This window comes from Bubalus kerabau, chromosome 4 (genome assembly GCF_029407905.1).
Source record: "Bubalus kerabau isolate K-KA32 ecotype Philippines breed swamp buffalo chromosome 4, PCC_UOA_SB_1v2, whole genome shotgun sequence".
NCBI classification, from domain to species: Eukaryota; Metazoa; Chordata; class Mammalia; order Artiodactyla; family Bovidae; genus Bubalus; species Bubalus kerabau.
Window position 1 is genome coordinate 140,896,004 of NC_073627.1, and position 17,878 is coordinate 140,913,881.

The following is a 17,878-nucleotide window of genomic DNA, read 5'->3' on the forward strand; positions in this document are numbered from 1 at the left end:
TGTTTAGTCATCTTTATTCATGACCACACATGTTCAAACATCACTATTTTGCCATCTAGATAGGAAAAAGATTCATACCCAATGTATAGGCTTGTTTTAGTAAACATCTTAAAACTGAAATTTTTTTTTTTGGCTGCTTGGAGTGGCTTGTGGGATCTTAGTTACCCGACCAGAGGTGGAACCTAGGACCCCAGCAGTGAGAGCTTAGAGTTTTAACCACAGGACCACCAGGGAACTCCCCTAAAATTGGAATTTTAAAATATAAAGTTCAGACTTATTATGGAGATGAGGCTCATCATAACTGAAATACATCAATGCAATGAAACGCTTTGGGGTAAAAAAACGCCAATTAGGAAGGAAAGCAGAATAGTCTCTGTCAGACAGAGATTTACTTATGTAGGAATGTTGCTGCCCAGTGAATGGACAGTGATGTGCCAGTAAATGTTTAGCAACTTTTTCTGACTTTCTGATGTAGGATGGAGGGAACCCTAGCATTTGTTTATTTCTGAGGTGTAAATGTTCCCATCAAGACCAGTTTCCAGTTCCCTTCAAATACAATAGACATAAATAACCCCAAGAGCCCAGTATACAGTAAGATGTAGTAGAATAATTAGGAAATGATGACATTTGAATATTTATTACTTATTACCATTATTTATAACTTACATGATTTAATTGTAAGTTTTTATTATTTATTTATTTATTTTTGGCCACTCCAAGAGGCATCCAGGATGTTTGTTAGTTCCCTGACCAGGGATCGAACCCATGCCCCCTACAGTGGAAGCTTGGAGTCTTAACCTCTGGATCACCAGGGAAGTCCATCTAATTTATTTTTAATAATGGCTGTTTTTGTTTTTTTTTAACAACCAGCTCACAAAATTCCTGAAAATTTTAACAATCAGCTCTTAAAAGCCAGTGTAAGCAACCACAGCAATGAGTGAAGGAACATCAGAGCACTTTTAGGGCAAGATAAAAAAGGGGAAAAATAAGGAAGGAAGGAATAGCAGTGAAATATTTTTTTACTTATAAGAAAATATGGAGAAATGTGAGTTTAGGTTCTTCTTCATTTAAGTTACTTCATTATTGAATGATTATACTCAAATAACTCTGGCTCATAGATCAAAGTCTCTTGTCCCCTAAGTGTGGTGATGTTTCAAGTTAGATCTTCTCTGCTGCGGATTCACAATGTACTGTTGACCCCTGAACAACACACGTTTGAACTGCACCGCTTCACTAATTGGCAGATTTTTTTTCAATAGTAAATACTACAGTACAACACAATCTATCTGTGATTGGTTGAGTTCATGGCTCGGAAACTCAGATGGGAGGAGATGCATTTGCAGAGGGCCGACTACAGGCTAAAGGCAGATTTTCAGCTGTGTAGAGGGTGGGCACCCCTAACCCAGTTGCTCAAGGGTCAACTGTATATTTAAAAAATCACGCAGTAAAGAACCCATTTATACCTCATGTTCCCCAACATTTTTGACCATAGAATCCTTTTTTTTCCCATAGAATACTTAAAATCTTGTGGAAAATAGGTGGAGGAACACTGCTTTGTACTTCTACTGTAAGAAGCCTGACCCTCAACATTTGCTATTAATGATTTCCATCAGACACTTCATAGCATGTTGATCAAAAGTGTGGATATGCTAAATCAGTGATTCTCAAATTTGACTGCACATCAGATTCACCTAGAGGATTGACTGACTGATAAAAACTGTATATATGTAAGGTATACACTATGGTATTTTATACACAAAGAGTGAAACAATTACTACAGTCTAGCTAATGTATCCATTGCCTCACATAGTTACTGGGGTGTGTATGTGTCTGTGTGTGTGTGATGAGCACATCTGAAATCTACTGTCTCGGCAAAATTTTTTTTTTGGCCACACCAAAAAAGATCATGGCATCTGGGATCTTATAGTAGTTCCTGGACCAGGAATCGATCATACCTGGGCCCCCTGTAATGGAAGTGCGGAGTGTTAACCACTGGACCACCAGAGAAGTCCCTAAATATATTATTAACTATAGTTGTCATGCTGTACATCAGATCTCCAGAACTCATTCATCCTATATAACTGCAACTTTGTACCCTTTGACTAACATCTCCCTATTCCTCTTTCCCTCTGCTGCTGCTGCTGCTGCTGCTAAATCGCTTCAGTTGTGTCTGACTCTGTGCGACCCCATAGACAGCAGCCCACCAGGCTCCGCCGTCCCTGGGATTCTCCAGGCAAGAACACTGGAGTGGGTTGCCATTTCCTTCTCCAATGCATAAAAGTGAAAGTGAAGTCGCTCAGTTGTGTCCGACCCTCAGTGACCCCATGGACTGCAGCCTTCCAGGCTCCTCCATCCACGGGATTTTCCAGGCAAGAGTACTGGAGTGGGGTGCCATTGCCTTCTTCCCTTTTCCCTCTAGCCCCTGGCAATCACCATTATACTCTCTGCTTCTGTGAGTTTGACTCACAGTTTTAGATTTACATATAATTGACATCATGCAGTATTTTCTTTTTGCATCTGGCTTTTCACTTAGTATAATGTCCTCCAGTTTCATCTATATTGCTTCCAATGGCAGGATCTCTTTTTCAAGGCTGAATGATATTCCTATATACATATCACATTTTAAAAATTCATTCTTCTGTTGACAGACTCTAATATTTGTTTTGGAGTTTGGCTATTATGAATAATGTTGCAATGAACTTGATAGCACAGATAATTCTTTAATTAATTTAATTCCCCTTGGATATATACTCAGAAATGGGGTTGGTGGATTGTATGGTTGGAAGCTTCTTAAGAGACCTAGTAAATCAAAATATTTGGAGTTGGAGCCTGGAAGCTCTCTTTCTAGGAGGCTTACCCTGTTAGATATATGAGCCAGCTATATTATCTTTGGTTGTGGTAGTCCACTTTTTGGTAATAATTTGTTAATGTGTAATGTACAAATTTTTGAGCATGTAATGTGACTGATAATCATGAAATCACAGGGCTCTGGATATAAGAACTTATAAATGCCTTAAGACAGTATATTTAAAATCTTTTTTTTTTTTTTTGGCTGCACCAGGCAGCTGCTGGGATCTTAGTTCCCCAACCAGGGATCAAACCCATGCCCTCTGCAGTAGAATTGTGGAGCCCTAACCACCAGACTCTGGCCACCTGATGTGAAGAACTGACTCATTGGAAAAGATCCTGATGCTGGGAAAGATTGAAGACAAAAGGAGAAGGGGACAACAGAGGACAAGATGGTTGGATGGCCATCACTGACTTGATGGACATGAGTTTGAGCAAGCTCCAGGAGTTGGTGATGGACAGGGAAGCCTGGCGTGCTGCAGTCCATGGGGTCACAAAGAGTCAGACACAACTGATCAACTGAACTGAACTCAACTGAATCACCAGACTGCCAGGAAATTCCTTGATATCCTCTTTTAAAAAACATTTTGCCACCAAATCTTAAGGTGAAAAATCTTTGGAATAATTCTCTCGAAAGAATTACAACTACATGGCTTTTTAGACTTTCTGTACAAATTAATTGTCATTTCTATGAATTGATCACCAAACTATTACCAATAAAATCTCAGTTATAGGAACTTCCCTGGTAGTCCAGAGGATAAGTCTCCAAGCTCCCAGTGCAGGGGGCCCGGATTCAAGCCCTGGTCCCACATGCCGCAGCTAGAAATTCTGTGAGCCTCAACGAAGACCTGGCAGCAGCCAAATAAATAAATAAAATATTTTTTAAGGTATCACTTATGAAGGAGAAAAAGATAAAACTTTCTATTTGTTTATTCAAATATTTATCAAGTTCCTACTATGTTCCAGAGAATACGTATCAATCCAAAAAATGAGCCATTGGGAAGAAAGATTAAGGAGTTGTGTATTAACACCTATGCATGTAAAAGGGCCTAGATCACAATATTTTTTTAAAGACTTTTTGATGTGGGCTATTTTTTAAGTCTCTTCTGAATTTGTTACAGTATGGCTTCTGTTTCATGTTTTAGTTTTTGGCTGTGAGGCATGTGGAATCTTAGTTCCCCAATCTGGGGATCAAACCCATACTCCCTGCATTGGAAGGTAAAATCTTAACCAGGAAAGTTAATCTTAACCACCAGGAAAGTTCCCCAAATTACAATATTTGATTATCAAGTCCAGTGGACTTCTGGCAACATTAATGGAAATAGAGTTTGCACAGAAGAGGGCAGGTAACAGTTTTACTCAAATGGGTAATTGTTGGGCCTGAATTGTTATATTTATTTCTGAGCATCTCTGTATGCTACATTTGGAATGATTAGATTTTATACAGATAATATTGACTGAGATAATGCACTGATACATAGGCCAAATCTGGATAAAGGAAGGAAGCTTTGAAGAAGTTAAGTCGATTATTGTGGAAAAGAGAAAATGTGGGAGATGTAGTTCTATTCCAGTATCGAAACCATATTTGTGTTCATGTTGAAGAGGTCCCCTGTGGGAGGGCCAGAGTTTGCAGAATAAAGCTGCAGTGAGGTATTAATACATTTCTGTACAATATAGGGAAGAATGACTTAGTGATTATAGCTATCTAAAAATAGAATAGATTTTAGTTTTTGGTTAATTGGAAGTTCCTAAGCAAAGACAAAATGAACACTGGAGGGCATCTTGATAGTGAGTTCTACATCTTGAATATTGTGGAATGAATAGTTTCGGGAAACTGTCTTTCAGGCCAAATTTGTAAATATTAAGAAATTATGTAAAAAAAAATGCTGACATCTGCTTATAATGGGCTTTCCAGGTAATGCTAGGGGTAAAGAATCTGCCTGCCAATATAGAAGATATAAGAGACTGGGGTTTGATCCCTGGGTCTGGAAGATTCCCTGGAGGAGAAAATGGCAGCCCACTCCAATATTCTTGCCTGGAGAATTCCATGACAGAGGAGCCTAGCGGGCTATAGTCCATGGGGTTGCAAAGAGTCCGTCATGACTGAGAGTCTGAACATACCCACCATTTGTAATATTCCCTGTAAAGTCCTTGAACCTGCTCCATATCAGAAAGCATGACCCTGATGGGTATGCCAGAATTTTAAACCATATTATTTTTCTTAAATTCATTTTATTCAAATATAGTTGATTTCTAATGTGTTAATTTCTGTTGTACAGCAAAGTGATTCAGCTAAGCACATATATACTCTTTTTCATATTTTTACCATTATAGTTTACCACAGGATATTGAATACAGTTCCTAAACCAAATCATTTTCTAATCAGGAACCTCTCTCTTTCATTTTTATTTATTTATTTTTTGGCCACACTGCATGGCATGCAGGATCTTTCCAACCAAGGATCAGACCTGTGCCCTCTGCAGAGGAAGTGTGGAATCTTAACCACTGGACAGCCAGGGAATTCCCAGGGACCTCTCCTCTCACCTTTGAGTTGATGATCTTTCCTAGACACCCTCAGTCCTAATCGCCTAGAGGAAAGGAGCATCTAAATAGTGCCACTTCTATTTGCTGAGGAGGAAGTTTGTGTTTATCTTAACTCCTAGGAAAAGAACAACTTTCAAGTGATTCTCCCCTCATCACATAATATTCTTTAAAAAGCCGTCTTGCAAAAACCCACAGATAAGTCTTGTTATCTGTGTCCTACTGGTGAGATTGTGGTTGTCCTTTGAGTCTTTCAGTTCAGATTGTAAGCAAAACATGTCCAGGCCTTACAGTCTTTGTAGGACCCCCTCAGGAAAACCCAGAGGGAATTTTCCTCTTGGTGTAACTAAGCCAAACCCAGTTCTGCTGGCAACTATTACTTTGTACATCTTACATGTGGTCAGTTGTTGATGTTCTGGCTCAGGCTCACATGGAAAAATGCTTGCATAATAGCACATGGTTCATGTGAGTGAGGGAACGGTGCCCTATGAGATTCTCTTGGGTAATATGTATTCAGGGACATAGGACCACTGGAAGTAGTGGGGATAACTACCTATAAGCAACTTACATATTTAACCAATTACTGCCTAACAAATGTAGATTGGTATGACCAGGATAATTTGTAAAATGTCTCTTTCTTCCAGGATTAAGAAGGGTGAGTGAAAACACCCACTCAATTTGTGATATGACCTGGTGGTTCAGCAGTAAAGAATCCACCTGTCATGCAGGAGACATGGGTTCGATCTCTGGGTAGGGAAGATACCCTAGAGAAAGAAATGGCAACCTACTCCAGTATTCATACCTGGGAAATCTCATGGACAGACAAGCCACAGTCCATGGGGTCACAAAAAAGTTGGACATGACTGAGTGACTCAACAACAACAACAAAGCAGTAAGGAGCCAACAAGTCACCATTTTTCTTCCTAAACCAGAGAGATGTGTTCATTCATCCATCAATCCAACAAATTATGTGGCTGATGATATGGAGATGATTAAAATAAATCTCCTGTCCTCACAGAACTCAGTCTAGTAACAGACACATATTTAGGTAATTCTAACATAATCAAGATGCTTACTCCTTGGAAGGAAAGTTATGACCAACCTAGATAGCATATTGAAAAGCAGAGACATTACTTTGCCAACAAAGGTCCGTCTAGTTAAGGCTATGGTTTTTCCTGTGGTCATGTATGGATGTGAGAGTTGGACTGTGAAGAAAGCTGAGTGCCAAAGAACTGATGCTTTTGAACTGTGATGTTGGAGAAGACTCTTGAGAGTCCCTTGGACTGCAAGGAGATCCAACCAGTCCATCCTGAAGGAGATCGGTCCTGGGTGTTCATTGGAAGGACTGATACTGAAGCTGAAACTGAAACTCCAATAGTTTGGCCACCTCATGCGAAGAATTGACTCATTGGAAAAGACCCTGAGGCTGGGAGGGATTGGGGGCAGGAGAAGGGAACGACAGAGGATGAGATGGCTGGATGGCATCACTGACTCGATGGACATGAGTTTGGGTAAACTCCGGGAGTTGGTGATGGACAGGGAGGCCTGGTGTGCTGCATCAAAGAGTCAGACACGACTGAGTGACTGAACTGAACTGAACATAATCAAGTAAGAGAGAAGTGCATTAGATTTTATGAGACTATTTCGGAAGGACACCTAACACAGCTGAAGGTGAAAGGGAGCAGGATCCTATGGTCCTTGCTGCATCCCCTCCATTCCCCGAGTCCTCAACCTGTCTTTTGTCTATGGAAAACTTTAGTCAAAGAATAAATTTAATCAGAGACCTGAGAAATAGGGAAACAAAAGAAAACAATCAAAGGAGACTAAATAAGAATGAGTACTCATTAAGCATAGTTAAGGACTTTTAGTTCTTTCTGAAGGGCCATAGATAATATTCTGAGCCATAGCCTGTAAGCTGTCTTATAGATATTCAAACACCATATGGAGACATTAACTACTTGATAACCAGAGTATACCCAGGACAAGCTGCCACAATTCCAAGAACTGATCACAAAGAAATGGGAACAAATCATCCTGGAACTAAAGATTAACTGTACCTAAAACAATCAAGATGACACACTGCATTGAATTTTTGTATCTTTTAGGTAGCTGAAAGATATACAGGGTGGATTTTTAGTTTGGGTTTGTTCATTGGTTAAGCAAGAAATACTAATGTAGAAATGGAGACATAATACAACACTGCAGCTGTTACATCTGGAGGGATTTTGAAACTTGCTTTTTGCTAAGATGGTAAATAATCCACCTGCAATGCAAGAGACCCAGGTTCAATTTCTGGGTCAGGAAGCTCCCCTGTCCAGTAATCTTACTTGGAGAACCCTATGGACAGAGAAGTCTGGCATGGTTATAGTCCATGGAGTTGCAAAAAAGAGTTGGGACACAACTGAACGACTAACAGTTTACTATCAAACTCCTCTGCAGATCAACGAATCAGGCAGTGGGCTTTCCTGGTGGCTCAGTGGTAAAGTGTTGGCCTGCCAAAACAGGAGACACAGGTTTGATCCCTGATCTGGGAGGATTCCACATGCCCTGGAGCAACTAAGCCTGTGAGCCACAGCTATTGAGCTTGTGCTCTAGAGCCCGGAGCCGCAAACTGCTGAAGCCCAGGGCTCCCTAGAGCTGGTGCTCCACAAGATAAGCCACAGCAAAGAGAAGCCCAAGCTCGGCAACTAGAGAGTAGTCCCCACTCCCACAACTAGAGGAAAGTCCCAGCAGCAAGGAAGACCCAGTACAGCCATCCCCCCGAGCCCCCACAAAGAAGAATTAGGCAGAAAGTGGAAATATTGTAGAGGAGGTGCAAATAATCATAAACTTTTCTTTGGTCTCTGAATGCCTTATCTCCTTTCTGCCTTAAAGTCAAATCCTGGATGTTTTTCGAGGTGTTTCTTATGTGGAAATCGTGATTCTCTATTCTGTTGGAGTATTGCAGAGACTGAAATATATAATGTGTATGTTTTTAGGGGCTGCATGCATCATTAGCGCATCTTTTAAAGAAGTACGCATCCTCTCTGGGCTGATGAGGGGTGTTTCCAGTTTATTTTTATTCTTAAACCTTCTAACTCCACTGAAGATGCTCTCAATACAAATCTAATAATACTGGCAGCTCACGTTTATCACGTACTCAAATAATTTAATCTTTGAAACAATCCTATAAGGTAGGATTGTTACCCTCATTTCCTGCGTGGAGTCAGGATCTGCTGCGTGGTTTCAGAGCCCAGCACTTAACTACTGTTTCTGCACATTTGGAGGAACAGATCTGGGTCACCTTTTCGACCATAATCTACTAACTCAGTTTTTCTTTTTGAAACCATTCTCAATTGCCTTCACTTATCAAGGGCTCTCGCCTTAGTTTCCGGGCCCAAGAGAAGGTAATTTAATTCACCCAAATGGCACCCGCCCAGCCACGTCCTTCTCAGATTCGCGAACTTTCACCTTGGCTGAGCAGCGAGTCTGCACCACCGTCCCTTTATTTTATTGGTCTCGGGGCTGCCCTATAGTCATTATTTTAAGTAGCAATACAGTACGAGTATTCTCTAAAAAGACACAGGACCCCATCAACTCTTACGAGCGAGGACGTTAACTAGATCACTGAGCCTGCCCCAGAGTGCAGGCACTGACGCGAAGGTGTGGGCACCGAAGCGCAGCAGGACCTCGGACTGGTACCGAAGCGAGCACAGTGAGGGTTACACCCAGGGACCAGAAACGCGCGGGCCAGGCCGGCTGGGACGCAGCGGGCAGGGCGGGGCGGGGCGGGGCCAGGAGCCCGCCAGGCCGCTCCCCCGCCCCTCCCCCTCCGCTCCCCGCCACAGCCCCGCCCCGCCCCTCCGGCCCAGCCCGGCGGCTCCGCCCTCCGGGTGACGTCACTGGCCAGGCCAGCCGGCGCCATTTTGAAAGTGGAGTCGCCTGCCCTGCCGCCGCCGCCGCCGTCGCTGTCGTAGCCGCCGCCGCCGCCGCCGCCGCTGGAGAAAGAGCAAGAGTGGGGAAGCCCCTGAGTGAAATCCACCATCCCGCCGGCTGGTCTGCCCGCCCCTCCTTCCTTCTCCCTCGACCCCTGCCCCCTCCCCCCTCAGGTGCCATCCGCCGCCATCCGCCCTCTCTACCCCCCCATCCCCAGGTGAGGGGGGTGAGTTCAGGAAGCGGAGACCCCGAGGAACCCAGCAGGGTCACCATTTGCAGCGCAACATGGCAGGTAAAGGAGAAATCACCCTCTCCACTGACAAGGCACCGCTTCCTTCCTCCTCCCTCCATCACCCCCTAGCGACCGCCTGCGCCTGTCGGAGAGCCACGGGGCGCCCCTCGGATTTCAGGGAATTGGTCGGGTGGGGTGGGGGTGGGGAGGGTTCTGGGGAGGCGAGTGGTCGCTGTGGCATCGCAGTGGCTTTTAAAATGAGGGCTGGAGCCTGGGCATGGGTGGGGGTGGGGTGTGTGCCGGCGAGCCCAGGGGTAAGGCGTGGGTGGGGCGGGGTGGGGGCGACTGCCGATTTGTCCCTGCGGCCTGGGGGCCGGGAGAAACCTCCGCCCCCGCCCACCCGCGTCCCCCCGGGGGGCTTTTTTGCGGCTCTTCCTTCGGGTATTTCCTATTTTTCTCCCTTCTGCAAGCCTTCTCCGGTGTTTTTACAAATAAATCTATTTTGCACCGAGAAGGAAGAGTGCTTTACAAGTTAAAATACAATGGGGACATAGTGTATTTCTTTCCACTGTGGGTACGTATATTTTTGAGACTGTAAGCCTGAATTTTTTGGAGGGTCTGGAACCATTCTGCCTTTGGTTTCTTACCCTTTACATCCAAAGAGTGCAAGGCCTCTACTACAGCAAGTTGCGTGGAAAATGTAATTTAAACTTACGTTTTGCATGTTAGCTTTTGTGCAGATGTCCTTTTCCCAAAAGGGTTTCATGGAGTTAGTTAAAATAGTTGTGGAGTTCAGAGATATAAATAGCCAACGGAAGAGAGATTTAGGTAAAAGCTTGGAGGGGGAAAAAGATGCAGAGAGAAAACCAGGTTGGAATATTTAGCAAGGAATGGAGGTGAAGGGGGAGAAAGGCAATTGCTTCGAGGATTATTTTTGTACATTTTGATGTTGCTGAATATCTTCATTCATCTAGTAGAATCAATTCTAGATCCCGATCCAGTTTCTTGATAGATCCAGGACATTTCCCTCTCTGTGCTTGAAAGTGAAATAGAAACATTCAGGGACTAAACCAGTTTTATGTGCTTTCATCAATATTTAGACAGATCATTAAATCCGTAAAAAAGTTAACACGTTGGATCGACTTAGGGTTTGCTATGAATAAGTTGCTTTTTGGCCTCGTTGAATAATTATGTGAAATTACAGTTGTTTTGCACAAGATGATGACAAATGAGCAGAATTCATTCTTTGCAAGGTCCTTTGGCTTCTGAGGGATTAGGTGAAGGGGAGGGGAAGCAAGCTTCCTGTGGCAGTCCCTTCAGCATTCAATTCAGTTTCTCTTCCTCTCAGTCTGGAGCCAGTGATTTGCTGGTAATGAACTGCAAAGAAATGGGTGGTGAGGTTGTGTTTGCTGTATGTGCGCCTGTGGTGATAGGGTTCATATGAATCACTGCTCCTCACCCAGGCAGTAATGTTCCTGAAGTTTTCTCTTCGTTCGGTGTTTTATGGTAGCTTAACCTTATTAACTCTTCTGCAGGCTTTTGTACCCTTAAAGAAAAACTCTGACTTTTGGTATTTACGTTTTTCTGGTAGGTCTTGCTTGAAGTGAGGCTTTTACTGTATTTGAGGGGAAGGAAAACTGGAAGGAAAGTTTTGCACTTATGTACAGTGGTGATGATAGTACACGGACAATAAATATTTCAGACCTGGAATCTCTCTCTTTTGAACACAATACCAACTATTGGGGACTAACCTTTTTCCAAATTAGTGCTCTGGGGTGGTGGTTGTATCTGTGGGTAGTACCAGGCGGTTAGTCTCATGCCAGCCATGGATACCATCACTGTGTTTACGAGAGTAAACATGAGCAGAACTCAGTTTTAATTGGTATGTTTTCTTTTTCCAGGAGCTGGAGGAGGGAATGATATTCAGTGGTGTTTTTCTCAGGTGAAAGGAGCAGTAGACGATGATGTAGCAGAAGGTAAGAGAGCTTTTAATAATGCAGAATTTGGATATAGAATCTTTTCAAAATCTCGGTTGCTGAAGGGCTTCCTTGCAGCTGAGTCTGTAATAGTTTTAAGAACGTTTTATGTTTGTTGTCCAAGCAGTGGGAGAACAGTTTTAAAAGATAGTCTTAAAATATTTTATTGTTTATGTGTGTTTTATTATTTTTTCCTGATTAAAATAAGGAGCACTAGATAATGATGTATATAAAACTGTCACAAGAAGAGTCTAAGGTCCATATGGTAAAGGTGTCTTTGCTGTGTAAATTTCATGTACCAATAAATGGTGATACATTTTCATGGTTATACACCGTATTTTTAGATAGTTGAAATAGATGCCATCAGCATTTAGCTCAGAAATATTCTTGATAGCATCTTTCATTTTTAAGGGGGTTTTTAGTTGTTTTTTTTTAACTTGCCTACTTTGAGAGTGTGGTGTTGAAATTGGCATATTCTGTGAAGAAGTGCTGGCTCAAATGATGCCTTTAATTGTCTTTTAAAGGTTAATTTAGGTGGATAAGAAAAGACAGTGTAATGGATATAGAGCATGTCTTCTGTATTCTTAGAAACTGGATTTGATCAGTTGAATTTCTTAAGTATTTATTTTCCCCCCAGATTTGTTTATTAGCATATCTCAGAATTCTCAATTTTTGAAACTTCAAGATTTTTGATTTTTGATGGCATTTAAGGAGACATTTTTCATAGAGTAGTTGTATTACGTCATTGTTCAGAAATATTAAGGTATGAATTTTAATAGTATTTTGTGTCTTGAATTACAGTAGGAATTGTCTAAAATTCAGATAAAATTAAAATAGGTACTTTTCAAAAATCTGTCTAGTGAAAATTTATAAATTCTCTAGATCGTATTGTCCTCATCATAAGGTCCTATTTCTGACCTCCTGTCAGTGTACCGTTTGTTCTGACAGTTTTTCCAGGTGATGGTAGGATGATGGCCTTGTGTTGAGCCAGTTGAATGCTTGGATTTGCTCTTGTCAGTGTCATTCTTGATTAAGTACCTGATCAGAGTTTGTGGAGCCGTGTGGGGGAGCCAGCTGGCTACCATGGCACTTCTGAGACAGCTCTCTCACGTTTCCTTCTCTTGAATCCTCATCCGTTTTGCAGATGAGAAACTGGAAACTTAAAGGAGTCGAGACTCACTGCTGGTCATACAAATAGTGCAAATCAAGGTTTTCTGGTGAAGCCTGTGGCATTCAGCTTGTTCAGAGAAAGAAATCCTAAGTTCAAGGGAGGAGTCATGTGTTACTCATTTTGTAACTCCATTACCTGTTGAACAGTAGGCACTCAAATATTGGATCATTAGTTCTGTGCTGTTGTGTAATACCCACCAAGTTATGAAAGTCCTGGATCCTTGAAAAACATTCCTTTGTTGATTTCCATTTATTCCCTTTGTCAGAGATCTGCTGGGGGCCTCCTAAACACACTAGGGGTCCGATGTGTCTAGAACATAAACCCTGCCCTGAAGGAGTTCATAGTTTGCTTGTTAAACAGGCAAAGACCGCATGAATTTTATTTAATCAGAAGAAATTGATGATTTCAAACTTACCTAACTGAACCAAATGATAGTTTGTGACGTATATGATGGATCAGTAGGAGTTTTCTTCTGCTAATACTTAATAGCTGCATTTTGCTACTGATTCATTACATAATTTTCATATGAGGTTGTTAAGTATTACTTTTAACACACAGTATACTCTTGGCATTTTAACATGCCGAAGTGTGGTATGTATTATTTTAATAAAAACATGATTTATTCTAGTACCTGTGTCCATACAAATGTAGTGAGTTTAAAAAGCACTCAATTTTCAAAATACGTAGCTTTAATTTGGGTATTTTTGCATACTATAGTTTGCATACTATAGTCTGATATGTTTATTTTACTAAGAAAAGGTTTATTTTTCTGAAATAAAAAAAGATTAGTACATTTTCCCCTGGCTTCAGAGTGTGATCTGTAAATGATTACATCTGGCTCAGTCTTTGGCTTGCCTGCTTTCTGTTAACGATACATCCCAAGTTCTTTTCCATCAAAGGCTCCAAATTGTCTTTTCCTCCTACACACAGTCAGCTGTCATGGCATGCCCTTTTTACCTCTGTAATGCTTTAATCTTCTTTCCATGCCCACTTTCACCTTGGTTAAGGTTCTCAGTATTTCTCATCAGGATTGCTGTAACTTCCTAAATGATTCCTTGCTTCTTGTTAAATGTTTTGCTTCTAAGTTAATCTTAAATGCTGCCCAAGTTTATTTTCCTTAGACATTTTTAGTGGTCACTGTATCCACAGGATTATGAATGATATTTTAGCCTAGAATGTGAGGTGAGACTTCTCACCAATATGACTCCTACTTCTTTGTTTCTTTGCCAACGTGTTTCACTGTCCAGGTGAATGGATGCTGTTCTTCAGACAAGCCCTGTACTTATTTTGAGGTCTTCGTTTTGTTTTCGTTTTTCCTTTTTGCGCTTCTTCCCTTGGAATGCCTGACACTCCTCCCACTCTTACCGGAATCATATTCATCCTTCACGTTACATCTGTAACCCTTATACTCATCTCCCTTTTCCAGAAATATTTAAAATCTTCCTTCATAGCGTTTGGTATCTATAATATTTAGATATTAACCCCAACCTTCACTGTTGTACTATAAGCTTAGTGCAGGACTGCTGTATCTTTGTCCTCTATGTGGGACTTTCTACATACAAACTGCTGTGCTTAGAACAAAGCCTGGAACCGGTAGGTGTTCAGTGTTTATTGAATGGAGGGATAAAAATGTACTGTTACGGGGTTATGAAGGAGGACAAATATGGGTGAAAGATACGATGATTGAGACATACTTTTTACTTGGCAGCTTTTTAAGTGGATTGATGATACACATATAGCCGTATAATAGGAAGAAGTGAGGCGACCTTGAGTTTCTATCCTAGTAACAGGCTGGTATATGTCAATCTGGGTTCCAGTATGCTTAGCCTTTAGAAAACAGAACTGGATTAGGTGATTTCTGTTGTTCCTGGTCCTCTGATCTTATTAATTCTCAAAGATGTCTTAGAAAAGAGACGGCCTCATGTTGTTACTACTGGTAAGTTAAGTTGGTTGAGATGTTGGATTCTCTGGGGGCCTTAATTTAAAAAGAAGACAGTGGTCTTGGTTACTCAGGGCTCAGGATTTTTCCTTAAGTACATTTCAGAACATTTCAGGGGGACTTCCCTGATAGGTCATTTGGTAAAGAATCTACCTGCAATGCGGGGGACCCAGGTTCGATCCCTGGGTTGGGAAGATTCCCCTGGAGAAGCAAATGGCTACCCACTCCAGTATTGTTCCCTGGAGAATCCCATGGACAGGGGAGTCTGGAGGACTATAGTCCATGGGGTTGCTAAGAGTCAGACAGGACTGAGCGACTGTCACATTTCAGAACTGAGACAGAATTTTGACATTTGATCATATTCTCTTATTGTCCTTTGGTCCAAGTAAGCCCTTCAGAATGTTTACAGCCAGTGTTGAGGTGCTTATTCTATGCCCTGTGCTCTTCAGGCACTTTAAGTAGTTTACCTTTGATGTAGCTGCTTGTCTGGGAGAAGGATGAGGCACTAAAACCCCTAGCACTCACATAGTCTCATGTCATGTAGTTTTTATTTTAGCCTTTGTGGTAGCTTGAACTACATTTTATCGTATCTTCTGCTTTAAGTTTTTCCTTTGTTGATAGCTGTTCTCTTATGAGACAGTAGTTTGAGCACAGACTGTAGTGCTAGGCTGCATGGTTGGAATACTGCCCGGTTGCCTGATAGCGGTGTGGTCCTGGGCCAGTTAACTCAGCCTCTTTATACCTGTTTCCCCTCTGTAAAACGAGGATGACAGTAAAATGTGTCCTATGATGATGTTTTGATGATTAAATAAGCTAATGTTCCTAGAAAAGAAACCTAGCACATAGTAAGGGTTTAGCTCTTGTTATTACTTGAACATTTATGGGGAGTAAAGGGAGAGTCGGAAACTGGGCAGTTGTCTTTAAAGGCAACTAAAAACTTACCAGCCAAAGTGAGGAAAATGGTGTGTGTGTTTTTGAACTCTGTATGAGTGGAGTCAAAGAATATGTATAAGTGGGATGGTGAATTGACCTGAATGGTGGTTGTACAGATGTTCGTAATAATTGATTAATTTTAATTTTCTATATTTGGTAGACTTCACAGTAAAAAAGGTTTCTAAAAAATCCAATACTGTTCTGAAGGGTTTGAATGAAAAACGACAGTCCCTTCCACACTCTGTCTCATATCCTCTCTAGTCCCTCTCCTAAGGGCAGTTATATTGAACTCTTCTTCTAGCTGTATTCCATTGGGCTTAATTACATTTTGTTTGGTAAATAAAATGATATTTCTGTTTCTCGTTGATTTTAAACATTTCCGATTGACTTCCTTCCCTGGTAGATGAAGATTTAGCTGTTGATGTGGTTGTCCCCTCGCCCCAGTGCTGCATCACGTGTTATGGTCAGATTAGAAATCAGTGCTTGCATTGTCATGAGGATGCAAATAATTCATTCCTGAGCCAACACTGCTCTGCGATGTTGCTCACTTTTTGTGCATCCCTTTATTTTCCCTGAAGCTAATGATTGCCTGTTTTATAATTTGCCTAGTTCTTTAAAAAATGTTTTTAAAATTCTTCATTGTGGAGATTTTGAACATTACAGGAAGTAGATGGAATAGTGTAATGAGCTCCCATCACCCAACATTGACATGTGGCTGGTGCTGTGGATCTCTTGACTCCTTCCCAGCTCTTATTATTTAGTAATAGAAATACCATTGGTTTTGTTTTCAAAATCTAGATTCAACAAATTTGAAAATCAAGTTCATTATTTTAATGTGAAACAGTAAGGAATTTTTCCTAATGATTTTTTGCAGTGACAATTCTCATAATTTGTTAATTTGTTCAAATTTGACTTGTGAACATAGGATTGTTAAAAATTCAGATACATGTGGGCAATCTGAAGTGTGTAATTTTGAGTAAAAAAAAAAATAAGAAAAATTTAACCATGGTTAAATTTTTAATTAAATGGTTATTTTAATTATTTTGATGCAAATTTTCACTATTTAATATTGAATATTAAATAATAAATTTTTATTATTTTCATTAAGTGTAATTTTTCTCATCTCCAAATTTGACCATCTTAAACTTTCTTTCATAGGGTATTATTTTAGGGTATGATTTTCCTACATGAGCCAGTGAAACTTGGATCCAAATGTATTGCATCTTTTCAACACTGCTTCCTGTTTATTTTTGGACTTAGACTTGTGGACTAGTTCTTGGGAAAAAAATTTGCAGTGGGAGAATCTAAATACTGCCCAAGTAATGAAGTAAATATAATTTAAGAAACAGTCTTGGGGCATCACAGAATTTCACAGTTTTAAATCCATTCAGCATGTTTAATGCTATAGTATAACAGAACTTAACATCATTTGTGTTCTATGTTTCTTAGAGTAGTATGCATGTTAGATTTACACACTAGGGTCAGTTAGTAGAAAAAACAAGTAGAACCTAGTTTTTTGCAAATTTAAGAGTATTGGCACATCGGCTGTATTCCAGAACTTAATGACTTGGGGTGAAGGTCTTAACATTTTCACTTTGTAACACACGTGACAACTTCTTTCTCTTAACACTAGCATTACTGCGGACAGAAGTCTGGTACTAATGCAGTGCCATCGCATAGAGTAGTCACTTTGCCCATTAAACAACATGGATGAGTATATTTCTCTAGTAGTAGGCAGTATCCTTGTTTTTTCCTAAGGTACTAAGGAGTTTTTTCGTACTCCTTTATTGGTTTAAAAAAGAAAAAACGAAGTAATGGTGTTGATTGTCTCAGCCTATAAACCAAAAATGACACTTAGGTTTTTCTCAGTACTCTCTTTTAGTGAACTATACTTTAAAATTCTTGAAAATTGTGGAATAAGCAGAATGATGAGAGATTGAAGCAAAGAATTAATTTTATTAAATCAGTAAAAAAAAAAAAAAAAAAAAAAGATTGCCATATATTTTGTGTTTATATATCTGTATTTGCCCAGTTTAGTTGAGTTGCAGGGAGAAGGGTAAACTTTATTTTAAGCTTCTTATGTTGTTAAATAGGAAAATGAAAGGGTTGGAAATAGATATTTCAGCTAATGCCCTCAACTGTCATCTTTTTTCCCTTCTCCTGGGTGATAATGGAAATTAAAATTGAGTAATCACAGATTTGCAAGTTGCTCCCTTAGTAGAAGGAAAGAGAAGTAAAGGCCTGGTCATACATAAATCAGATCTCTTAATTATGTGCCGGGTGTTGTTGTAGGTGCTTTATGTATGTTATTAGTCTGTGAAATA

The 17,878-nt window shown here is 40.6% G+C and overlaps 1 protein-coding gene across 2 annotated transcripts in view; it reads left to right on the top strand.

The window, feature by feature from the left end:
• The first annotated feature begins 9,285 nt into the window (after positions 1–9,285).
• The window catches only part of PPP2R2A (protein phosphatase 2 regulatory subunit Balpha), an 80,582-nt gene continuing 71,989 nt past the window's right edge, over positions 9,286–17,878 (top strand). Inside the window, exons 1-2 of one of the 2 annotated variants that reach the window (XM_055578774.1) lie at positions 9,286–9,595; positions 11,437–11,511. In XM_055578774.1, the coding sequence (XP_055434749.1) occupies positions 9,589–9,595; positions 11,437–11,511 (82 nt within the window). In that variant the 5' untranslated portion in view covers positions 9,286–9,588. Of the gene's footprint in view, positions 9,596–10,989; positions 11,042–11,436; positions 11,512–17,878 lie in introns of those variants that run through there. The other variant, XM_055578773.1, reaches the window with a different exon arrangement.